A 26,284-nucleotide genomic window follows, 5' to 3' on the forward strand; every position below is an offset into this window, starting at 1 on the left:
CATGCTTTCTGCTCCTCTTCTTCCCAGCCATTCTTCCTTGATGGAAAAAGGCCACTACTATGCCACCGGCTATCTGATTGATGGGAGCTCTGATTCTTGAAAGCAGACCTCCAACAACAGTACTTTTGGCCGGAGATTTCAATGCTAGGATTGGAAAGACAAATGAAGATCTTTTCCTAAAATGCTTTAAAACTCAGATAAAAGAAAACTCAGTAATGAATTATAGAAGATCCAAAAATAGGAAGATTAATGGGGCTGGCAGACATTTTGCATTCTTATTATCAAAGAACAATTTGGTGATATTAAATGGATGCTTCCAGTTTTATGGAAAAGGAGACTATACTTGTATAAATCATAAAGGGGCAAGCGTAGTAGATTATTTTGTTGAATCTACTGACTTACTCACAAGGGTTGAATGCTTGGAAGTAATGGAATATTTGGGAGGTGATCACTGTCCAGTGCAATTATTATTATGCCTCGATATCTGGCACCTCTCCCCACACGTAACTAACTTAGCTTTTGTCCAGACACATAACACCTTAAGATCATTGACATGGTGTGAAGCCATGGAAGAGAAAGTTAATGTACAAATGGATTTGATAAAAATTAGGTACATAGGTTCCCAAGAAAGCAAAAATATTTTATTTATTTATTTATTTGATTTATACCCCGCCCTCCCCACAGATGGGCTCAGGGCAGCTAACAACATTCAAAAAACCATAAAATCAATAATAATTTTTTAAAAGTCATTAAAATAGTCCAGGAGCAGGCTGTTTAAAAAAATATTGGGAGTCTGTATATGGGCATAGCAGATGGGAAACACGGAATTTCTTACTGAACTAATTGACCTTTTTAAGCCTTTCTTGGTAACAACAAAGCCTAATGGGTGGGGCATACCCAACAGAAATGACTAGTATGATTCTGACTGTAAGGCACTAAAAAGATCAATTAGGAGCCTTTATAGACAGTTTAAAAATTTGAGCAGAACAGAGGTATTGCCAAGTATTTTGAAGTTGAAAAAAGAATATAAAAATTATTGCAATTTAAGAAGTTTGAGTCTTGGTAAAGCAAATTGGAATGTTTACTCTGGGCTGTAAAAATCAAAAAATGAAAAAAAATTCTGGACTTTAATAGCAAAAGGATTTAAACACATGGTTCCCAGTACCTTGCCACATTTCTACAGCAGGTTTGGGAAGCTTTTTTTACTTCTATGTTTGCAAACAGAAATAGTCATATGCTTGATAGCAGGCTGAAACTACCACTGGGCATGAACGAATGGCCCCTGGTAATGACCAATGAGGTCAGGAACTTAATCAAGCAGCAAAAAAAGGAAGAGTACCTGGCCCTGACCTAATACCAATGGAATTATTTAAAATTGGCTTCAGTTTTTACTGATATAAATAAAACAGGAAATATGCCTGAAGCCTGGTGCAGTGCGATAATCGTCCTGATCTATAAAAAGGAGGGTCCAATGGTCCCGGTGGATTATCATCCAGTAAGTCTGTTATCCACCATTGGAAAACTCTATGCTGCAATGCTTTTTGAAAAGCTTAGAGCCTGTGTTGAAGGAAATAATATTCTGGGGAACGAACAGGCTGGTTTTAGGAAAGGAGCAAGTACCATCTATTATTGCTACACACTTCGGTATTTGATAAGGCAAATATACGAGCTCTGGAGAAGGCATTCTGGCAACTGCCTTCATGGATCTTAAATCAGCATTTGACACAATCTCCAGGCCCTGCTTATGGGGAAAGGTGAAGAAGTATGGCATTGAATCACATCTTCTTTACCTAATACAACAGCTATACAGCTCTCCTACTGCCCGGGTTAGGTGTACAGATTCAGGACAGCTGTCTGAGCCATTTACCTTAAACGCATCAAGCAGGGGTTTATTCTTGTGTCCCTGCTGTTTAACTTATATATAAATGATCTTAGATCCTATCTCCTGAGGAATGCTCACCATCTTCTGTATATAACTAAGTGTGAAATTCCGATCCTTTTGTATGCTGATGCAGTGATAATGTCCTTATCAGTTGTGGGGCTTTGCAAATTGATTAAAAACTTTGAGTATTACTGTCACCATGAAGGCTTGTATTCATATAGTGAAATCCAAGGTCATGATATTTAGTAAAAAGAAAAGGGGGAAAATCTTCAGATAGTGTGTAGCAGATTATATGGAACAAGTTAACCGATTTAAATACCTTGGAATCCATTTTGAAGCATCCCTTGCATGGAAAACACATTTGGACTTGGCAAGCAATACTGCCTTGAGAGTAGGGAGGACAATTGTAAAATATTTTTATACATGGGGAAGTCAATTTGTCCCCTCAGCCTTAAAGGTATATAATGCCCCTCGGCCTTAAAGGTATATAATGCCAAGGTTCTAAATCAATTTTTATATGGTGCAGATATCTGGATTCAGACCGCTTCTGAGAGAATGGATTACATCTAGTATGATTTTTTCCAGCGCTTATTGGCTACTCAAGAATAGCTCTGAGAGCTGAATTGGGCAAAATATTGATGGAAGCTAAGGCATGGATAAAAGCATTTCTTTTTAAAGTAAAGATTTTAAGATCTGAGGGAGGGCACACTCTACTTGGACTCATTCAGGCAGATAAATATAATAGTCAATGGGATCAACTATTGGGAAAGAAAATGAGATGCCTAGGAATAACAAACAATATGGTTGCGACTACAGAGACCAAAGAGATAATTAGGTAAATAAAAATGCATGTCAGGGACTTGGACATTACTAGTACGTCTGTTAGGGCTTAGAGGGTATGTTCAACTCCTTACTTAGGTATTGCTCTCTGGGTGCAACTGCCGAAGTATTTTTATCATCTGACAGTACCAAATCTCAGAAGAGCTTTTACACTGGCAAGAATGAATGCCCTTCCCTTGTCAGTTTTGGAGGGTAGATACAAGAAAGTACCATATGCTAACAGAACATGCAGATGCCCATATGATAAAATTGAAACCATTGAACATATGATTAAAGAGTGTCCGATATTTAATGAGCTGTGAGCTAGCTTAATGATTCCTCTACTTAAAATTATGGAACTACCTAATATGAGAGCCCAGGTGACTATCAGATACAAATGATTCCGTTACTCTTTCTGTGGCAAAATATATAGGGGCAATAATGAAACATCAGAGACATGATATCAAGTAAGGTTCTTCCCATTTTAATTTCTGCTTAAATCAATAGCCGTAGATAGATAAAGTTGGATCGCAGTCCTGCTCTTCTACTACAAACCAACACAGCTACCCACATGAAACTACTATGCCACAGTAGGTGGAAAAAAGTACCCATATTGTGCCTTTCTTCCCTACCTAGGGTAACATTAGAGGGGTGGATAGGCTTTGTGTGAGGGAAAGTAGCTTTGTGGAAGAATTCATTCCCTCTTTTTTTACATCACAGCCTTAATCCATATCTCTCTCACACTTGCATAACTATGGCTGCTTTTTAGTTACAAAAACCATATTGAGAAATTCAGTCAGGGAGTTTCAGTGCCACTTGTAGTTTAGCTCATATTGTCTGGTGGATGTCTGCACCATAGGAAGAGAAAGACCATGCCCTATTCTTATAATATTCACATGACAAAGAGTTATGGTAATCCCCTTTAAGAAAGTTTTTGTGCTGCTATTCTTTTCGTATAGTTGAGGAGTTAAGGTCTTAGTGTGGACAGGTTGTAATAATTTTTGAGGGAACTGGTATAGTATAGTGTAGCTCTTTGTTCCTACGAAGTAAAACACAGACTCAGGAAAGCAATAACCTTTTAACTGGTGAAAGTCTCTGCTTGTAGTAGTACCAGTTATAGATCAAAACCTTTCCTATTTCAGCAGAAGCAAGTGATTTTGCCTTTGCTGCTTTACTGTGGTATTTCCTCCCCTCTTCTTTAGGCTGTACAGGGTTAATTAAACTGTTTTGCCTTTGGCAGTGAGAAATACCACTACTAGGTGGTCTTCAGCAAGCATACTGCTTGCCAATAAATATTTGAGAGACTGACATCTGGTGGTCCAAAAATCACTTTTTAACATTGTACTTAGGGATATATTACCTTCAGACTTGCAATGACACAACTTTATGGATGTTCACTCAAAGCTTTTCTATTTGTGGCATGTTTCATAAAGCTACCTCTTTCAGTTCTTCCTTACAACAAATGTTTTCCTTGTGTATATAAAAGCAGATGGTGCTTAACAGCTGGCATCCTGAGCCCATTGCATATCCTGCTATTGTCCTATTGTTTGCTCACATTCCCCTTATCTTCTGTATCTTCCTGGTGAAACATCCTGTATTTCATGTGGTGTGAGAGGTGCAGTGGTCAAAGCAAGTAGACATTTGGACATTTCCCCGCCCTCTTGATTCTACCTTAAAGAAGCATACTTGGCAAAGGGAGAGAGATGCCTAGGCATGTCTATCTTTGTAGGTCCCCTTTACACAATAAAGGGAATCTTGTAAGTGTTCTTAATGCATATTCTGAAGATCATAAGGAGGGACAAGTTTCTACTTTTGTGCTTTCAACATTTTAAAAAAAAAATTGCAACAATATCAGCTCATATCCCACAAATTGTCTTGGGTGGAAATTTTGTAGTAAAGAGCCAATTGGAAAAGAAGTCAGACCTGTTTATTCTTGTAGACAATGTATACTTCTGCCTCTGCAGAGACATACCGGAAGCAGCTCACAAGTAAGAATAATACCATAAAATCATAACAAATAGTCAATACTAAAAATAAGCAAAGGGCATGAAAATGCCATAAACACCTCTGAGTGGCCTAAAAATGGCCATTAAACAGTTCTGAAGCTACAAGCAGAAAAAATAGCCAAGGACGATAAAATCCCTTAAATAAATGTGGATAAAAAGAAATGTTTTGGCCCTAGGTGCAAGGCGAGACTTGGGTGGCGAGGCGTTCTATAAAGGCAAGGTGCCACCACTGAAAAAGCCCTCTTGGGAGGCTGCTCTTAATCAGCAAGCTTAACAATACAGAACAACATAGTACTTCAAGTACCCTGGCCTTGAAGATAAGAACCAGGACTTTGAATTGTGCCTGGAAACAGATGGGTAGCACCTTGCAGGTCTTTCACCACAGGGGTGATACGATCCCTGTATCCAGCCCCCAATGGTAACCTGGCCACAACATTTTGGGAAAGTTGAAATTTTCAGGCAGTTTTCAAAGATAACAGTACATGAAGCTTATTATACTAATCTAGCCTGGATGTGATCAGAACATGGATTGCTATAGCTAGATTACACTATTTGAGGAATGGCCATCACTGGTGTTTTAGACAAAGCTGATAAAAGGCATTATGGGCCATAGAAGAGACCTCGTCCTTCATTTATAGGCCAGGATCCAGCAACACCCTGAGCTATGAATCTGTTCCAGGACTGTTCAGTCCTCAAGTGGGTTTGTTGTTAACCAGCAGCACCCAGATATCCTGTGAAACTGGGTATTCTGTAGTTCTTCTGTGGTAGCTAAATGATTTAAGGGGAAACTGCACTGTAAATTTCTGAACTTAATAAGGTCCTGCTGTCTGTGTAATTATCAGCATTGGTGGCCAGAATGCTGATTCTTTTATGCATCTGGTTTATGAACATTAATGGGGTGTTTGAGGGATACCCCACATGAAGTGCTTAGATCTGAACAACCTAAGTATAACAATGGTGGCTTAGCTATTGAATCTGAAGTAGGTGGCGTACAAATATCACTCACTAGGTCCAACATGTTTGCTCATTTCAGGAAGAACAGTGACTTACCCAGTTGAAGGATTTCGTTGGTATCAAATGGAGGCAGTTAATGGCATGTGAGCACCAGTTAGAAAAGGGAGGAGGTTAGATCTGAAGCTGGGTCTTATGCATGTACATCATGAGTTCTGGGAGATGGTTCTGTGAATCAGTTCATAATAAGTCTATTTTATTTTTGGTAGCTGTGAGCGCCCTCTCCAGTCCCCGCGCTGCGCCCGCCTTCCGCCGTAGCTTCCCCGTAGAGGGCGGCTCCCTCGGCCTCAGATATGGGTGAGCGGTGGGGGTTTAAGGCACCCGGCTTCCACCGGCTTCCACCGTCTCTCCCTGCTGAGCTCTGGCTTGTCCGTTCGCCCTCTCTCTCTCTCCGCTCGCTACCAGTCGCTCCAGCCACTTCCTCCTCGGCGTCCTTGGGAGCTGCCCTCTTGTAGTTTCCTCCCCACCACCTCCACCAATCCTGCCATCCCCCACCTTTCCGTGCTCCCCCTAGCAGCCCTGGTTCGTCCCCCCCCCTGCCTGCCACCCCCTGGGGCCAATCCCGTTGGACCTCCCCGCCTGCCGGTTCCCGCCTCTGCTCGGGCTCAGGTGCAGCCGTTTGCGCCGGCTGCCCCGGTGCTGGCTCCCTCGTTGCGGCCAGCGTCTTCGCCACGGTCCCCTCCGCCGCCGCAGCCAGTCCCTTCACGGCGGCTGGCTTCCCCGCCGTGACTGGTCTCCCTGCTGCGGTCGCTGCCGCCGCGGCTCCCCTCGCCGCCGCGGCTCGGCCCGCCGCCGCCGCCGGTGTTTTGGCCGCGGCTGGCGTCTTTGCTTCGGCCTCCTCCTTTGCCGCGGCCAGCCCCCTCTTCGTGGCCGGCATCCTCGTCCCGGCCCTCCGGCCAGCCGCCGCCGCCGCCGCCGTGCCGCCGGCCTTCGGTGGCCAGGTAAGGGGGTGGGGGTCGGGGGGCCCTGGAGGAGGAGGAGGGCGCTCCTCCCGGCTGGAGGGTGGCACCCCCGCCCCCGGGGCCGAGTCCGGCTGTGCCGGACACCCCCCCCCCAGGAAGTTGGCGGCGGATCGGTCGGTAGGTCCTCGAAGACTCGGGACATGTAGTCCGCATTCCCGTGGAGGCGGCCAGGTCGGTGACGGAGGGTGAAGCTGAAAGGAAGGAGTGAGAGATACCATCGTAAGATACGGGGATTGTGTTCCTTCATCCGGGCCATCCACAGGAGGGGGGCGTGGTCTGTGACAAGGGTGAAGGGGTTGTGCGCCAGGTAGAACTGTAGGGCCCCGACGGCCCACTTGACAGCCAGGGCCTCCTTTTCCACGGTGGCGTACCGGGTCTCGGCGGGCTGCAGCTTACGGCTGATAAAGAGGACTGGCCGCTCTTGTCCCCCCGTTTCCTGAGACAGCACGGCGCCGAGTCCTACGGCTGATGCGTCCGTGTGGACTATGAAGGGTTGTGAGAAGTCCGGGTTGTGGAGCACAGGGCCCCGGGATAGGGCCTCCCGTAGCGACCCGAAGGCCTCCTCCCGTTCGGCGCGTCCACCGGATCTGCGAGGGCTGGTCTTTCCTCAAGCAGTCAGAGAGCGGGCCGGCCCGTGTGGCGAAGTGGGGGATGAATTTACCGTAGTAGCCCACCAGGCCTAGGAACCGTCTCATCTGCCGCTTGGTCCGGGGCCGCGGGGTCTGTTCCAGGGTGGTCACCTTGTCGGGCACGGGCCGGAGCACTCCCCGCCCCACCCGGTACCCTAGGTAGGTGAGCTCGCGGAAGCCCAGGCGGCTTTTCCTTGGGTTGGCTTTCAGCCCCGCGTCGGACAGTGCCCGGAGAACCTGGTCCAGGTGATTGAGGTGGGAGGGCCAGTCGGCGCTGAAGACGATAATGTCGTCGATGTAAGCCCGGGCGAACGGCTGGCAGTGGGTCAGGGCTTGGTCGACCAGTCGTTGGAAAGTAGCGGCTGCCCCGTGCAGGCCGAATGGCATGACCCGGAACTGATAGAGCCCTTGGGGGGTTGCGAAGGCCGTCTTCTCCTTGTCCTCCCGGGCCATGGGGACCTGCCAATAGCCCTTCGTGAGGTCGAGCGCGGAGATAAAGCGGGCCTCGCCCAGCTGGTCTATCAAGAGGTCCGCCCTGGGCATCGGGTAGGCGTCGAACTTGGCCAGGGCATTCACCTGACGGTAGTCTACGCAGAACCTGACAGACCCATCAGGCTTGGGCACGAGAACGATGGGGCTGCGCCAGGCACTCCGGGAGGGCTCGATAACGCCGAGCTGGAGCATGTCCTGAACTTCCTTGGTCACTACTTCCCAGCGCTTTAGGGGCAGGGGCCGCCAGGGGGCCCAGGCCACGGCCCCTGGCGGGGTGTCGATTCGGTGCGTGAGCACGGCCGTGCGCCCGGGTCGTTGGGAGAAGACGCCGGGGTGTCGCCCGATCACCTGCAGGACCTGCTGGCGCTGTTGCTCCGTGAGTTCGGCGTCCAGCAGGGGTAGCGGCGCGGCCTCCCCCTCTAGGCACCATGGCAGCTCCCCTTCGGGGAGCTCCAACGGCTCCTCGGAAAGCGCGCAGCCACTGGTGGTCGGGCCCTCATGCCAGGCCTTCAGGTCATTCACATGAAGTCGCTTGCGGTGACGGCGTAGGGCCCCGCACTGCACCTCGTACGACAGGGGTCCGAGGGTCCGCGTCACCGTGAAAGGTCCCTGCCAGGGGTCACCCGGGCCGGGCCCCATCACCCGGCGGTTCACGAGGACCCGGTCCCCTTCTTGGAAAGTCCGGAGGCGGGTGCCCCGGTCGTAGTAGGCCTTCTGGGCAGACTGGGCGGCCTCCAGGTTCCGGCCTGCTTCGTCGCGGGCCTTCTCCAGCCGCTCCCGGAGGTCTTGGACGTAGGCCGGCACAGGGAGTGGTTCGGTGGGGGTCCGGGAACCCCATTGTTCTTCCACCAGCTCCAGGATCCCCCGCGGCTTCCGTCCATAGAGGAGCTCGAACGGGGAGAAGCCCAGGGAGGCCTGGGGGGTCTCACGGACGGCGAACAACAGGGGGTCCACGAACAGGTCCCACTGTGTGGGCTTCTCATGGGCCACCCTCTTCAGCATGGCCTTCAACGTTTGGTTGAAGCGTTCCACCAAGCCATCCGTCTGGGGGTGGTACACGCTGGTGAATATGTGACGCCTACGCAGTGTACGACACAGCTGACTCGTGAGCTTAGCCGTGAAGGGCTTCCCGCAGTCGGTGAGGATTTCCCGGGGTAACCCCACCTGGGCGAAGAACCGGATCAACGCTCTTGCCACCCCCGGGGCCTTCATGTCACGCATCGGGATGGCTTCAGGGTATCGGGTGGCGTAGTCGAGGAGGACCAGCAGATACCGGGCTCCTCGGGTGGTGCGGGGTAAGGGTCCCACAAAGTCCATGCCCACCCTTTCAAACGGTTCCCGCATCACCGGCAAAGGGGCGAGGGGTGCCCTCGGCGGGCCTCGTACTGCTGTCCGCTGGCAAAGGGGACAGGCCTTACAGTGCCTTCGGGCGTCGCTGGACAGGGTCGGCCAGAAGAACAACGCGCCGGCTCGGGCGACTGTCTTCTGGGCCCCTTGATGCCCGGCCCAGGGATGGTCGTGGGCCGCTTCCAACACCTTCTGCCGGTAGGCCGTCGGGACCAATAGCTGGCGCACTTCCCCCGTCCGTCCTCGCACCAGCCGGAACCACAGCCCCCGCTCCTGGACTATCTGCGGCCAGCGGCCCGCCCGTCGGGCGTCTACCGTCACTCCCTCACTTACCGCCACATGGCGCCGCAGGGACTCTAGCGAGACGTCGGCAGTCTGGGCTCCAGCGAACTGGGGGTCGGCCTCCCACTCGGCTTGCAGGCCCGGGGCGTCGGGGCCCTCGTCGGGGTTGCCGGGCGGTCCCCGTTCCTCTCCAATCAGCGCCTCCTGCGTGGGCGGCGGGGGGTCATTGATCCAGGGCCGCAGGGCCTCGGCAAAGTGAGCGGCGTCCCGGCCTAGGAGGACCGGAAAGGGCAGAGCCCGGACGCGGGCGAGTTCGGTGAGCCGAGTACTCCCGGCGTACTCCACGGGCACCCGGACGACGGGACACTCCTCCACGTGGTTGTGGAAGCAGGCTATGACGGCCCGGCGTATGACCGGGAGGTCCGCGGGTAACAGGTGCGAGCGGACCATGGAAATGGAGCTCCCGCTATCCAGAAGGGCCGTCAGCCTTCGTCCGGCGAGCGTTACCATGGCCACGAGCGGGGGTGGGCGAGGGGCCCGGGACGTCACTTGCATGGTGGTGTCCCAGCCCCAGTCACACTCCATAACGGGGCAGTCCCTCTTCCAATGCCCCCACTGCCCGCACGTGAAGCACGGCCCCCGCCCGGGGTCCTCCTTGCCCGGGCCTGCTGGGTCCCCCCTTCCGGGGTTACGGGTTGGCCCGGGGTTGGGGCCCCTAGGGCCGGCGAGTGCGCCGCCACGCTCCAACCGGACGGGCCCAGGCCCTGGGGGCCGCGGCCCAGCGTGGGCCCGCCCACCTCGGCCTCCGTCGCTCGGACCCGCTGGGGTGGGTTTCCCCGCCTTCGCCTCACTGCTTCCGGCCTCTTGGGGGGAAGCTGCCATGAAATTCTCCCAGAGGGTTGTCGCCTCCTTCAAGTCGGCTGGCCGGCTGCAGGCCACCCAGGCTCGTGCGCGGGGGGGGGATGACCTGGAGGAGCTGTTCCAGGACCACCAGGTCAGCGACTCGCTTGGCCTCCGGGGTGGTTGGCTGCAACCAGCGGTAAGCCATGTCTTTCAGAGAGGCCACTAGGGTGCGCGGCCGGTCCGTGCGGTTATAGGTCAGGCCGCGGAACTTCTGCCGGTATGTCTCCGGGGTGAGCTCATACCGGTCGAGGATGGCTGCTTTGAGGCGGTTGTAATCGGCACTCTCTTCTTTGGCGAGGGCTTTGAGGGCGGCTAGGGCCTCCCCGGTCAGGTAGGGCCCCACGATGAAGGCCCATTGCCCCCGCGGCCACTGGGCTGCCTCTGCGGTGCGCTCAAAGGCGTCCAGGTACGCGTCCACATCATCTTCGGGTCCCAACTTGGCCAGGTGGAAGGGCGGTGGGTGCCTGCCTGGGCCGGGCGCGCCGTCCCCCAGGTTCCCGGGAGCCCGCCCCGCCTCAGTGGCCTGGCGGAGGTCCCTCACTAGAGCGGTCTGGGTTTCCCTCTGCTGTTGCGCCAGGGTGGCTTGCGCTTCCCGGTTTTGCTGCGCCACCTCCCTCAACAGCTGGCCCTGGTGCTCGGCGAGCCACTGTCCGAGTTGGGTCAGGTCCATGGCCACGGCTTCTGTGGCGCCGGGGCCTGACGGCCGGGGGGGGGTCGACTTGGAGGGTGGGTGGTCGTAGCAGGGACCGGCCGCTCGTCCAGCCCGTAGGCGCCGGAATGCGCGGGAGGGGGCGGCTCACTGCAGGGCTGGGGCCTGCATTCTCCACCACGTTGTGAGCGCCCTCTCCAGTCCCCGCGCTGCGCCCGCCTTCCGCCGTAGCTTCCCCATAGAGGGCGGCTCCCTCGGCCTCAGATATGGGTGAGCGGTGGGGGTTTAAGGCACCCGGCTTCCACCGTCTCTCCCTGCTGAGCTCTGGCTTGTCCGTTCGCCCTCTCTCTCTCTCCGCTCGCTACCAGTCGCTCCAGCCACTTCCTCCTCGGCGTCCTTGGGAGCTGCCCTCTTGTAGTTTCCTCCACACCACCTCCACCAATCCTGCCATCCCCCACCTTTCCGTGCTCCCCCTAGCAGCCCTGGTTCGTCCCCCCCCCCTGCCTGCCACCCCCTGGGGCCAATCCCGTTGGACCTCCCCGCCTGCCGGTTCCCGCCTCTGCTCGGGCTCAGGTGCAGCCGTTTGCGCCGGCTGCCCCGGTGCTGGCTCCCTCGTTGCGGCCAGCGTCTTCGCCACGGTCCCCTCCGCCGCCGCAGCCAGTCCCTTCACGGCGGCTGGCTTCCCCGCCGTGACTGGTCTCCCTGCTGCGGTCGCTGCCGCCGCGGCTCCCCTCGCCGCCGCGGCTCGGCCCGCCGCCGCCGCCGGTGTTTTGGCCGCGGCTGGCGTCTTTGCTTCGGCCTCCTCCTTTGCCGCGGCCAGCCCCCTCTTCGTGGCCGGCATCCTCGTCCCGGCCCTCCGGCCAGCCGCCGCCGTCGTGCCGCCGGCCTTCGGTGGCCAGGTAAGGGGGTGGGGGTCGGGGGGCCCTGGAGGAGGAGGAGGGCGCTCCTCCCAGCTGGAGGGTGGCACCCCCGCCCCCGGGGCCGAGTCCGGCTGCGCCGGACAGTAGCAACTGAGTTATTGATAGCAAAATGGAAATTTTGTTACTGCAAAGATACTGCTCAAGTGCAACAGGCTGTATCTAGGCTGATGAAATTAATTTTTGGTGAAAACCTAGTTAACATGCAATGTACACTTTCTTTTTGTTAAGATTTTCTAATCATCTTGCTGTCTATTCTTGTGTGTTATTTGATTGAGTCCAACTCTTATATGCATATATTCAATCCTGTTTCTTGCTGTTATAAAAAGGAAACATTTGCCTCATGAGTCTCGCTAGTGGCTTTGCTGGCCTTCCTTTTCTTTAGATATTTTAAAAAGAAACACTGTTGTAGCTCCCACCTAGCAGAACAGCCTATCTGACAAGGTCAGGAAGGCTCCCATACTTCTGTCATTTTGCAGATTGTCCTACCGTACCCTTTTGTTTTATATATTTTTATAAAGAAAATACAGTGGTAGCAAAATGAGGAGGAGGCTTTTATAAAACCGAAGCAAGTTGTAATTTAGTATCTGTGAACGAAGGTGGGTAGTTTTTAAAAGTATTGCATTGTTTATTGAACTATTATATTGTTTCTATTTCATTGTTTTGTTGTCTTGTATTCTAATTACTGAATTTTTTTAATATTATACTGGTCTTTTTTCTTTGTTTTCTAATTCTGACTTTCTCATTAAGACTCAAGGAAGATAAATAAAACGCAAGATACTATTGTAAACCCAAAACTACTACAAGAATTATGAAAACATTGTAATTGTTATGATAACTGTTTAAAAAAGGATTGGTTTTGAGTTATTAGTAGTGGTATAAACTTTGGTAAGTCCATGTGCTTCCATATACTGAACTGCAACTTCCTTTTTTCCTTTTTTTGAAATAGGTTAGGTGGCCCTGATCCTTTGGACTACGTCAGTATGTACAGGAACTTGGGGAGTCCAGCCCTAAATGTTCCTGAGCACTGGCACTATGTGAGCTTTGGATTAAGTGATTTGTATGGTGACAACAGAGTACATGAGTGAGTCCTTAATTTTCATTTACTGTAGATTATTGTTTTCTGAGTTGGGCTGCTTTGATCTCTGTGGGCATATTGGTTAAGTGGCTGGGCTGTGAATCAGCACTCTGCTGGTTTGAATCCCACTACTGCCATGAGCTCAGGAGATGGCCTTGGGTAAGCCACTCCTCTCAGCGCCAGCTGTATTGTGGGGATAATAACAACACTGACCTTGTTCACTGTTCTGGGGGCACTAATCTGTCTAGGAGAGCGGTATATAAGCACAGTTGTTGTTGTTGCTATTATTATTTAACCCTGCATAAGAGTCTGCTCTATGCTGAAAATAAGTTATCAGCTAGAAATTGATCTATCTAGCCAATGTAGTGTAGTTACTCGAGTGATGGACTAGAACCTGGATGACCCAAGTTTGATTTCTCGCTCTGCCAAGGAAGCTTTCTGGGTGATCTCAAGCCAGTCACATACTCTCAGCCTAACTTACCTCATAGGGTTGTTGTGAGGAAAAAGTGGAGGAGAGGAGAATGCTGTAAGCCGCTTTGGGTCCCCATTGGGGAGAAAGGTAACATATAAATGCAATAAAATTAATTAAATAAATATAACAATTAATGTGGTGGCACAGATGGTTGGCTTTGTAAGCAACTGTTCATCAGTTTATTCAGTGCTCTGTAAGCCCCTAGAACACATCATAATCCCCCACATAATGGTGGGAGCTTGAAAAAAACCCCGTTCATTCTCATGGTCTGCTAGTGGCAGGACACCATCAAGCAAAACTCGTTAATGCCTGGTTTCTGTGGAAAGGACAAGATCATGCCAATTAATCATCAGTGCAACACTAGCTCACAGGATTTGGAAATGAATGAATGGGTTTAAACTACAGGCGGGAAGGTACTGGCTGGATATTAGGAAAAACATCACATTAAGAGTAATTCTGCAGTGGAATTGGCTGCTTAGGGATACGGCAGTCTTCAAGGAGTGGCTGGACAAATACTTGTTGGGGATGCTTTTAATAATAATAATAATAATAACATTTGATTTATATACCGCCCTTCAGGACAAATTAATGCCCACTCAGAGCGGTTTACAAAGTGTTATTATTACCCCACAACAATCACCCTGTGAGGTGGGTGGGGCTAAGAGAGCTCAAGAGAACTGTGACTCGCCCAAGGTCACCCAGCTGGCTTTGTGGAGGAGTGGGGAATCAAACCCGGCTCTCCAGATTAGAGTCCCGTGCTCTTAACCACTACACCAAGCTGTTTCTGCATTGGGTATGGGGTCAGTCCCTTCCAACTCTATGGCTCTATGAATCTAGTTTGTGCTAGAGTCTTTATATCTGACAAAGAGAGCTTTGTCCCTGGAATGTTTATACCCTGAAAATCTTATTGGTCTTTAAGGTGCTGCTGGACTTGAATTTTGCTGTTCTGCACATCAACATGACTAACCACCTGAAACTTTGTTATAAATGGATATGGATGTGGAAAGTTGTATGACTATTCATATTTTATTTATTAAAATATTTATCTCACCTTTCCTCTTGGGTGAATGTACACTTTTAATAAGAACATGCAAAGACTGCAATATAGCTCCCTTCTCTCTCCTTGCAAGCAGTTTGTGAGAGGGGCAGGGATTTCATGTTCTGCTTAAAAATTGGTTATGGCTTGCTTACAAAAGAGACCGGTTTGTAAAGAGAGGAATTCCTGAATATAGGTGTCCTTTTCATTCAAAAATATTTTGTAAAAGTACTTTTTTCTGTAATGACAAACACATTTAAAAATCCTCAGTCAGTATATTCACCAGGATTAACTTTAATTCCATAGCTGTGAACTTGTTGAAAAAGGATGGAATTCCCCCCTTTTTTTAATCTGAAGTATATTATCTGCAGCATTCTGTTCACCTCCTTATGTTAGTCTTCTCATTAGAGGAAGGACTGATAGAGCAAGTCATCACAGCCTGTCACTATTGAATGTTCCCAGTTCTTACATATTTGCTTAAAGCAGTTTTGTAAATCTTAAATATTCTCTGCATATCTCATATATCCTTCCTTCTTCATATACAGCATATAGGCACTTTTTCTTACTTCCTATTCTCTGTTGGTGGTAGACCTCCCTTGAAGCCAAGGCCACCTCATGGATTTTTTTTGTCTATAGTGTGTTTGGCTTAAAAATGTCATTTGTTTAAGGTAGTTAATGTCGGAGGCAGGCCACCTACAGAGAAGCTGCCTTGCAATGTTTAAACTCGCACAGAGTCTCTGGAACTAAAACACATCTCTATTGTCAAAGATTCTGGAATTAGAGAGGGTTTTTTTTAAGTGTGGAGAGAAACATCTTTTATGTTTACAGAACAGTAGTAAAACTTACAAGGAGGGCTGCTTTTAATAAAAGGAATGTTACTAAGTTTGGCTTTGCATAAAGCCAGCCTGTAGCATATCTGCTATGCATCCTTGGAGAATAAGCCCCTCTGCCTTTCACTGTAAAAGATTTTCCCTTTGCACAATAATAGTGATTGGGGGTTGGGGGAAGGGAAGAGGCATTGGCTGTTAGGAATAATGTAGTTAGTAAAGTCTCTTTTCTACCCCCTCAAATAGCTGATATATACATGTTGGCACTTTCGTTGTCTTTATAATTGCTGCTTCTGAATTATTCTTCCTTTGACTTCCTTGCTGTCTTATCAGACACTGCGAGCTCTACATCTCTTGCAGAGCTACTAAATTCTAGATTAGAAGCAGGAATTCCTGTTCACTTCTTTCTTAGTTCTTCTGGATCCCTGGGATATTTGGTAGCTGCATGCTAGCACCTATCGTATTATTCTCATAATTATTTAGTTATGCACTTCCACAGTGTAAGAACTTATGTTGGTTTCCTGCTTGTTTTCCATGTAGCTGTAATATACTGAACCCCCAAAGCTGATAATAACGTGTTTGTGTCCTGATTGATTAATTTGTGTCTGTTTGTGAGCTCTGTAGGAATGGAAAGAATTCTGTTTCATTTTCTAGCAGGTCTCTAATCTGACTAGTTGCATATTCTCAGTGAGGCCCAGGAGGGCAAGTTTTATCAGGTCTCATATATTCTTCTCCGGCAGAAAACCCTGCAGCAAACAAGAACCAGATAAATGCAAATAGTTGTCACATATGGTAATATCTTTATATATTACATGAACTTCATAAAGACTGTACTGATACATTTACTATGTAATGTAATGCGGAAAACTGGCTTGTTTAAAGTAGCTGAAGACTGTTCTTTAACACTAACAGGAATTGTCATTAGTGGTTTTGTGTCAGAGTTAAAGCATGTCTGTATATGGGCCCCACAGAGGCGTGTGGATATACAAGTCAGGAGCCCAAAATATAGTAAGGAAAATCAGTCATGAAGACAGTGAAGGAAGCAGTGAAGCAGACTCATTTCTAAATTAATTACAAGTAAATGCGCATTTTCTGCCTTTTGACCAGCCTAAGCATTGAGTTGAAACCGGGTCTCACAGGTCATAGTCTGACACTTTAACCACTCTACTTCACTGGCTGTCTTATTTGATATGATGTTTGGGTGGCATTTGGATGGCATTTGGGTGGATGGGGGGCAAGGTTTGTGGTGATTCTTGACAGCCTTGATTGATTCTCCCCTACATCTGGTATTCAGTGATAAACTGCTTCTGGAGGCCCTATTTTGCTGTCATGACAAATAGTCATTCATAACTTCACAAACGTCTCTGTTTTCTAGAATTTCTAGAATAGAAATTTATCATCTTACATATGAATAGCCCAGTGGTCCTGATCTTACACACCTGAAAAATGCTCTGGGTTTGCAGAAAAATCTGAATTCTAAAAAAAATTACCTTGGGTAGTAAAAAAAACCAAACCCAAAATGATAAAAGGAGTGCTTGTGGCAGTTGCTATGCAATCATAATAGTTTAGTTAGTATTCCAGGCTTGGTTTCTGTCGGGAAAAGGAAGGAGGAGGGGAGCAAGGCCCTTTCCAGGGCTGTTTTGGCCTTTGAGGGAGGACTCATCGGGGTCTGGCCCAGAAGTAACTGTTGACTGACTTGATACCACATGCATGAGTCACCAGACTTGGCTGTTTATTGTTCAGCAGCAGCCCTCCTTCCAAAAAATGCCAGTATAGTGGTTAGAATTTCAGAGTAGGCTATAGGAGACCCAGCTTTGAATCACCACTCTGCTGTGGAAGCTCAATGGGTGACACTGATCCAGTCATACACTTTCAGTACAAAGTACCTCTCAGGGTTGTTGTGAGGATAATATGGAGGCAAGGAGACTGATATGAGCTGCTTTGAGCCCCCATTGTGGAGGAAAGCAGTATATAAATGAAGTAAATCAATAAATACAGGTGAAGATGAGGGAGAAGATAAAAGGTGTTTCGTGGGTTTTAAGAAGAGAAGGATGTAAGGAAAGATAAGCATATAGAGGCTACCAGGAGGAGGGAAAGAGGAACTCGTGTGGGAAAGGGGATAGAGGGAAAAGTGAAGAATCCCCTTGTGCAATTCCTTGCAGATTCCCCACCATGCTACTGGGCCCAGCTTATCAGGCACTACACAACTGGGCCATAGGGAGAGGCTGCTGAGAGTGGAGGAAGGGAGGATGGTGAAGACGGGGGGCAGTTTAAGATGGATAGGAAGGAGAGAAGGGATTGGGAAAGGGGTACAGTCTATGGGGTCAGTGAAGGGAACGAGGATGGTGAGGAAGGGTAAAATGAGACACCTCCCCTGGTAAGTGTTTGCAGGTTTCCCACCTACAGGGCTTTTTTTCAGGGGGAACAGAGTTCCGGAACCTCTTGAAAATGGTCACATGGCTGGTGGCCCCGCCCCCTGATCTCCAGACAGCGGCGTGGAGGGCAATCTCAACTCCCCTCTGTCTGGAGATCAGGGGGCGGAGCCACCAGCCATGTGACCATTTTCTCTGAGGGCAACCCATTGAGTTCCACCACCTCTTTCCCCAGAAAAAAAGCCCTGCCCACCTATATAGTCTAATTTTCAACTCGGCCAAATCTGATGCTTAAATAGAATACTTAAATCTGGAGACTGAACAGACAAGACAGAACTTTCCTCAAAATTGCCATAGAGTTGCAGAAATATCTGAAATCTTTTTAAAAATTGAGGGGTTTATCCCCCAAAATGATGAAAGGAGCACCTGTAGCTTTAAAAGAATGGATGTCCTCTGAAGCTGTTGCTAGGGAACCACAACAGTATTGTCAGACCTTGGTTTCTGTGAGGAAAATGCAGAGGGAAGTGGGGGCCTTTCCAGGGCTGTTTTTGCCTTTGAGGGAGGACTCATTAGGGCCAAGCCCAGTAGCAAACACTGGGTGACTTGCTACCTCATGACCTCCATGGCTTACATAGGATTGGTGCCTTGCCACTGTTCAACCACAGTCACCCCCATAGAAGCTAATATTGTTTAGTGGTTAGAGTTGTGGACTGGGAGACTTGCTGTGGGGCCCCATTGTAGATAAAGATGTGTGTAAATAAATAATAAACTAGCTGAAGATGGGAGGCAGATAAAAGATGGGTTGGTGGGAAGGAGAAAAGGAGGCAGGGGAAGGTGAGGATATGGGGCTTGCTATAATAAGAGAAAGAGGAAGTAGTGTGGGGAAGGGGATACAGGGGGAAATGAGGTCCCTCCGCAAGTCCTTGTGTAACTGGACCTGGCTGAGCAGCATGCATCATGCAATTGGGCCATAGTTTTCTTGTGTAGATGCTGCTGGGGTGGGGTGGGGAAAACTGAGAGGGGCAGGAAAGGGTTGGTTGTCTGCTGGGTGGGAAGAAGAGAAAAAAGAAGGAAAGGGGAAAGGCTGTGTTGGCATTCAAGGAAAGGAAAGAGGAAATCGTGCAGGATGGTCCATATTTCAAATAGTGGATGTTCTCAAACATTGATGACTGTAATGGATCTAATTTAGGCATAGCTGTGATTTGTTACCATATCTAAATACCCAAACTATTTTTAAGAAAGGGCTGCAAACCAGGATATGAAACCAGGATTTGAAGTTAGCTTGCAGTTGATGGATTGCATTAAACATGGTTAAACATCTGTTTTGAGCAGATTTTTTATCAAATTCTCTAGATTTGGAGTAATTATTGTGCCTTTTTATAGATGTAGGCTGAATATACATCTTGCTCAGTTGTTGAAGTGGCTAGCAATTTTTTTAGCCCTGTTGTTATTCCATGTGGACCTATTTTTACTTTCAGGAGCTAGACGGAGCATGCATATCACTCCCATTCTGCAGTCACTTCCTTGGCTACCCATTACTGACAGAGTTCAATTCAAGGTCATGCCTATTACATTAAAAGCCATTCATGGCCTAGGCAACTCATATCTGTGGAACCACCTCTTTCCCTATGTTCCACCACAGCAGCTTTGCTCACCTGAACTGGGCTTTCTGCAGATACCACCCTGCAGTTGGGCAAAATCAGCAGCAGCCCACACATGTGCTTTCTCTGTGGTAATTCTTATGGAATGGCCTGCCTGAGGAGGTCAGGAAAGTCCCACTGTCCTGGCTTTTGACAAACTATGCAAGGCTGAATTATTCAAGAGAGCTTTGTACCCTAATTATAGGGCTGCGTCATAAGAAATAGTACCTTTTTACCTTTAGTAACACTCAAGAAGGTTTAATCATACCTTTCCCATTTTATTGTCTCATCTCTGGAGACAGCCATTAAGTTATTTTGGGGCAGAAGATGCCATCCTGCCCCAGGGTATGTTCCACAGTATAATTCGGCAGCCCTCTGTCATAGTTGTGTGTATGTGTTCTTGGATCCGACACCCACCCTTGGACATGTGTCTGAGCCTCTCATTTCCTGCCACAAAGCACTGGTCACTCAAAGCTACTCTCTCACAGATATCCTCTGCCTTCTAGACTGGTAAATATTACTCAACCCTGTACTCCTCTCCATTCCCCCCCTTCTCTAGTTAGCCCTATGTGTATGTTGTGTGTGATTTCCTGTGTGTTTTTTTGCTACCCCCTTAATAAAAACCATTTCTGTTGAACATCCATTTGTTCTTATTAAGAGTTCTCTAAAGGAATGATGCTCGTATACACAACTAGTTACCCCCTCTTACTGCTTCTCCTTATACGCTAATTCCCCCAACAATTTTGGTAATAACACTCTTTATATGGTTGTTGTGGGTTTTCCGGGCTGTATTGCCGTGGTCTTGGCATTGTAGTTCCTGACATTTCACCAGCAGCTGTGGCTGGCATCTTCAGAGGTGTAGCACCAAAAGACAGAGATCTCTCAGTGTCACAGTGTCTTTTGGTGCTACACCTCTGAAGATGCCAGCCACAGCTGCTGGCAAAACGTCAGGAACTACAATGCCAAGACCACGGCAATACAGCCCGGAAAACCCACAACAACCATCGTTCTCCGGCCGTGTAAGCCTTCGACAATACATCCAACACTCTTTATAATTAGAAAATTATACTAAACTGGCTGATATTAAATGTCCCAAAAATGTCTAAAAAAGTGAATTGATGTTTAGTTTTTTTGCAAAACACTTTTCATAAAGCTGTCATGTAATAAAGAAATATTAGCAAACTAAATCAGGAGTTTTAATCAATTTATCTGTGTCAATTTGTGTATGAATTAAATAGTTAAGGGAAATCATATTTCTGTTGTGTTGACGATACACACAAATGATGCAGCAGGTTCGATTTTAGAAGAGGCATTCCTCCTTGTGTTGGAGAAAAAGGGACAAGCCTCTTCTGAAGTGATGCTTCCTATTAATTTATTTGTGTTAACAAATAACATTTTTTTAAAAAAATCTGCCATCAGATAAATCAGGGACACCTTTTTAATAGCTTAAAAAAGAGTTATATCCTGTTAATACAGCTATGTAAACTACTCCAGTGTTGCAGGACTAGCTGCTGTAATGGCCAAGCCACTACTAACGTTTGTATCATCTTAATAATTTCCTAAAAATATGCTCTGAGAGTTAACAAAATAATCCAAACATCGATAGTTGTTTTAAAAGTCCAGATTACAGCCTGATTTTCTGTATCACGTTAGTAGGTTTTCACTTTTTGCAAGTATCCAGATATAGTAACTTCTGAACAGATCACAAAACAGTATAGAAATCTTCACTAAAAAACTGGTGCAAAAAGCACAGGATATTGTTTCAGTGCCATTTGCTTAAATTTAAATACTATTGTTGATTGGGTAATTTGGCATCAGTCTCCCTCAGATATTATCAGATAATAAAAGAGATTTATCTAAAGTCCAGTCTTAAAATATTAAGGGCAGACTTCACATTAATTTTTAAAATTTATTTATATATAGTCCATCTTTCTTACTGAGACCCAAGGCAGATTATACAGAGCAAATGAATACAATATAATCAACAGCTAGGACATTCACTGAGCAAAGTACAACATGATCAAAAGTTATGACATTCAATGAACCGATACAAGAGGGTATATATGGTAACAGAAAATTTGAAAACAAGCATATAGCCAAGTAGAGAGATAATATCTTTCTGAAACAAAGCATGACTAATTAACCTGACATCTTTAACAATGTAGAAACTTCCCAGTGGAAACATATTTACATCTGCAGACAGTACCCCATAGCATAGTCTATAGTCCTTATTCCTCCCAAGGCATCTCTCTGAGCCATTTCTTATAACACAGCACGATAATCTGAATGAAAAGCCCCCCTGAACAATTCAGTTTTGCATTGTTTCTGAAAAGCCAGTAGAGCAGGACCCCCTCAGATAGGCCATTCCATAAGGTGGGGGCTCCCACAGAGAAAGCATGTGTATGGGCAGCTGTTGATTTAGCACAACTGCATGGTGGTATCTGCAGAAGGACCTGTTCAGATGAGCTGAATATATATAGAGAGGCAGTTGCACAAACATGAAGAGCCAAGGCCATGAAGAGCTTTTAATGTAATAGTCATGACTAGGGGTGTGAAAGGACAGAAAGATTCAGTTTTCCTCGATTTCTGAAGTGGGAAAAAGAATTGGAAATAAGTGATTTTCAAAGTGGCAAGCTGCTTTGGAAACTGCTTATTGCCCCGCTTTGGTATGCTCCGTGAAGATTTGGAGCACACCAAAAGTTTCCGCCCCACTTCTTATTTCACCTGATGGGAGGGGGATGAGGGGGTTTCCTCCTCCCCCTCTCATCGGGTGAAATAAGTGGGGGCAGGGCTTCCTGCACTTCAGCTGGCCCGTGGGGGGATTTCCCCCGCTGGCCAGCTGAAGTTTAAAGGGCTCTTTCTGTGCTCCTTGCAAGTGCCATGGATAGGGCTCTTCCTGGCCTGTGGGAGGGATTCCCCTGGCTGGGCAGCTGAAGTGTAAAGGGCCCTTTCCATGCCCCTTGCAAGCACCATGGAAAGGGCCCTTCCCGTGCTTCACCTGGCCCACAGGGGCGGATTCCCCGTGCTGGCCAGCTGAAGTTTAAAGAGCCCTTTCCGTGCCACTTGGCCCTTCAAACTTCAGTAGGCCGGTGGCGGGGTTAGCTGGAGCCAACCAAGGGGTTTGAAAGTCCCCCCCAAAGCGACCTGAATTGCTTCGGGAAGCTTTGATTCAGCATTTATGAATTGGGGCCAGCATGCTGGCCTGATTCGGAAATCCTGAATCTTTACAAATTGGGTCTGATTTGGATATTTCTCCCAAATTGGAAACTGGAATTGTGCAGCCCTAATCAAGACCTTGAACTGAGCCCTGTAAGTGATGGGTAGCCAATAGACTGCAGAATTGAAGTGATATGCATGCCCCATCTAGCTCCTGAAAGTAAACTAGCTGCAGCGTTCTGCACTAGCTGGAGTCTCCACGATGACTATGAGAGGAGATCTATGTTGAGTACATTACAGTAGGCTAGTCTTGATGTTACTTTGGCATGAGTCTAGGTAGCCAGATCGGCCATGTCACAGTAGGGGGCTATCTTCCACGCTAGTCTGAGTTGGGAGAAGACTTTTTTGTAACTGCGTTTATTTGCTTTTCTAGCAGCAGTGCTGGGTCTAGTATAATCCCTAAGCTTTTAATTGAGTCAGCCAGGGTCAACTGGAGCCCATCAAAGTAGGAAGCACAGTGTTATTCAAAATCTTTACTTTTCCAATCAGCATCACCTCCATCATGTCTGGGTTCAGTTTCAGTTTATTTAACAACAACTGTCAAGTAGAGACTCAGGACTGCTACTGAATCACCAGGGGATTTAGATAATGATTTAATATATAGAGCTGGGTATTAACTGCATATTAATGGCATCCAGTTCCATAGCTACAAATGATTTCTTCTAAAGGTTTTATGGAGAGGTTGAATAACATGGGGGATAAGATTGCACCTTGTGGAACCCTGCAAGATAATTCTCACACTAAAAATAGCCGATTTCCAATACCAATCCTTTGAGTCCCTTCCATGAGAAATGGTTTAAACCAATCCAAGGCATATCCCCTGATACCTACCTCTGCCTCCAAATGTCTCAGCAGGATGGTGTGGTCTACGGTATCGAAAGCTGCAGATAAATCTAGGAGGAGCAACATTGAAGCATGGCCTTTGTCTACATTCTGTCGGAGGTAATCAGCTAGAGCCACCAGAGCCATCTCCATCCCACAGCCTGAACTAAAACCAAACTGAAAAGGGTCCAAAGCGCAAGAGTTGTCCAAGAAGGCATGGAGTTGGTCAGCTACTGCTCTCACAACCCATTTGCCCAGAAATGGCAGATTAGAGCCTGGGCAGTACTGGGCAGTGTCTACGGATGATTTTTGAAGTAGACAGCAGATGGCCTTTCTTTGAGAGATTGAGGAAAGGTACCTTGAGTTAGTGATTCCAAGGGCTCTTTTATATGATCTTTACAAAATTTTAGTAGCCAGGGTGGGCATGGATATACAAGTAGTAGCCTTCACAGGGTGTACAAGTAGTAGCCTTCACAGAAGCTAACATTCTGTCAATATCCTTCATTGTAACTGGGTCAAAATGATTCAGAAATAGGTTGGATGGTGTGTTAAGCATTACTTTTTCCTTGCCTACATTATACGTGCCATCCAGCTTGGAGTGTATTTGAGCTCTTTTATCAGCAAAAATCTTTACAAAGGTATTGCAGCTAATTTTCTGTTTTTGAACCAGAGAAGATTCAGATTTAGGGGTCAAAAGATGTTGAAGTACCTTAAACAGTTGGGATGGACATGAACTAGGTGATGGAATGGTTACTGAAAAATAACATTTCTTTGCTGCTATCACTGCTGCTTCAGAAGTCTTCCAATGAGCTGTGCAGCATGCTTTATCAGATTCAGCACAAGTTTTCCACCAGTGTCTTTCCAGATGTCTTCCAGCCTTCTTTAGATCACCTAGCTCTGCAGTGAACCACAGGGCTGGCTTATACTGCAGGGGAGGGGTCAGTGAGGAACAATGTTGTCAGTAACTTCAAGGAGCTTCACATTCCATGCTTCCACTGCAGCCTTAACAGAGATTGTGTTTGGAATTTTAAAATCTCCTAGAATGTTTTGAAATCCAGAAGGATCTATGAGCCTTCCTACTCAGACCAGTTTAGCTTGGCCACCCATTTTGTTGGATGACAGGGTCATATTTACCCTTGACTTCACCAGGTAATGGTCAGACCAAATCTCCAATCCCAAAGGAAGAACTTCCCTCAAAGGCTTACAGCAAAAGATTAAGTCAAAGGTGTGTCCCCTTTCATGTGTAGGGCCTGTCATTGTTCGAAAGAGTCCTAGGGCTGCTAAGGGAGCTGTGAAGTCCTGGGCTGGCTCTGATGTGGAACATTCAACATGGATGTTGAAATCACCCAGAACTATATCTACACTCAGTATGCAATCATGGACTGCCACTTTAGAGCTAGCCAGCAAGACCATCCCTCAGCTTGGCCACCAGAGAAACATACATGGAAACTCCATGATTATTCTCCCTCTGAGGCGGAGGACATCTTGGGTGATTCCCACCATCCAGTCGGGGAGGCAGGAAGTTGAATCTTTTTCTTCCTCTTTCCTTGGTGAGTGAGACACTGCAAGCGATTTCCCACCCAATTCAAACAACGTGCTTGCCAACCTCCCGGCGGGAGAAAAGCAGCCAAATCATAGTAACAACAACCAGAGTTCCAGCCGAGAGGCACAGGAAAGCCACGCAAGTGTTTCCCCGAATGTACTGTCTCCAGAAATCCTGCTATCAGACAGACCATGAGGGAGGAAATTTTGTCCCTTTGCCAGTCAGAAACACCCTGGCCTAGTAATGCCTCCTCCACTTCTGTGCCTGGGACTTCAAAGGGAAGTCGAGTTCAAGGCGGCCCATGGCCCACTAAACCGGCTAGAAAGAACCCTCAGAGATTGACCCTAGATAATTTACTCAGTAGTCCAAAGGATGAAACATCTCTTAGTGAGGATTCTGATGAGGGGGACTTGTTGCCTAAGGAAGAGGAGGAGGAAGAGGCATCTACCCCAGAACACTCCAATAGACCTTTCCAGATGGAAGATTACCAATATCTTCTTGCCAAAATCCTCTCAGCACTGGATATTCAGGAAGTCCGACAGGGGGAGGAGGAGGAACCCAAATCAGAGGGAATCATAGCTAGACCTAAGAGGAACAGGAAATTCTTCCCCAGAGCAGAGGACAAACCCAAAGTCTTTCCATTCCCCAAGTACTTTGAACGTCAGTTAAGGGCAGAATGGACCATGCTTGCGGCTTGCAAACATTTCCCTAATTGCTCTTAAGAAATTATATACCTTGCCTAACTTTGCTACTAAGTTATTACAGGTACCAATCATCAATGCTGCGGTCACTGCACTTCAATCGCAAGGCCTACTCTCTGAGGATGGCCAAGAGGCGATAAAGGACAGTCTGGATAAGAAGGGGGATGTGGCCCTGAAGAAAGCTCATGAGGCAATGGCTATAGCAATTAAAGCTTCCGCCATAGCATCGATCATTTCTAGAGCATCAGTCATATGGGTCAGGAGACTGACTCAACTCCTACCTGAAAACAACAAGCGCCTTTTGGAAGGGGCTAACAGAATACTTAAGGCCAGCACGTTCACTGCGGACGCCACACTTAATGCTTTGTCATTCTCTTCCAGGGCAATGGCTTCTGCAACGGTGGCCAAACGTCTCCTCTGGCTCAGGGCCTGGCCAGCAGACCTTCAAGCAAACAATAGTCTCATGTTGTATCTGTTCCAAGGTGGGAAACTCTTCAGAGACCATCTGGAAAAAATTCTAGTGGAAACCAAGGACAAAAAGAAGGCTCTTCTCAGGTCCTTGAAAAGATCAGAAAGACGATCCTTTGGATTTCAGCCGTTCCGGTCTCAATACACCCTTGCCAGAAATTGACAAGACTCAAAGCGCACCTGGAATTTTCAGAGAACACAGCTTCGTAG

General features: G+C 47.7%; 1 protein-coding gene across 2 annotated transcripts in view; it reads left to right on the forward strand.

The window, feature by feature from the left end:
• Positions 1–26,284, forward strand: part of SUFU (SUFU negative regulator of hedgehog signaling) — a 175,912-nt gene that overhangs the window by 17,502 nt on the left and 132,126 nt on the right. For both annotated transcript variants that reach the window (XM_054982639.1, XM_054982640.1), the window contains exon 2: positions 12,849–12,983. In XM_054982639.1, the coding sequence (XP_054838614.1) occupies positions 12,849–12,983 (135 nt within the window). The remainder of the gene's footprint in view (positions 1–12,848; positions 12,984–26,284) is intronic.

The sequence above is a fragment of the Eublepharis macularius genome, chromosome 6 (genome assembly GCF_028583425.1).
Source record: "Eublepharis macularius isolate TG4126 chromosome 6, MPM_Emac_v1.0, whole genome shotgun sequence".
NCBI lineage: Eukaryota > Metazoa > Chordata > Lepidosauria > Squamata > Eublepharidae > Eublepharis > Eublepharis macularius.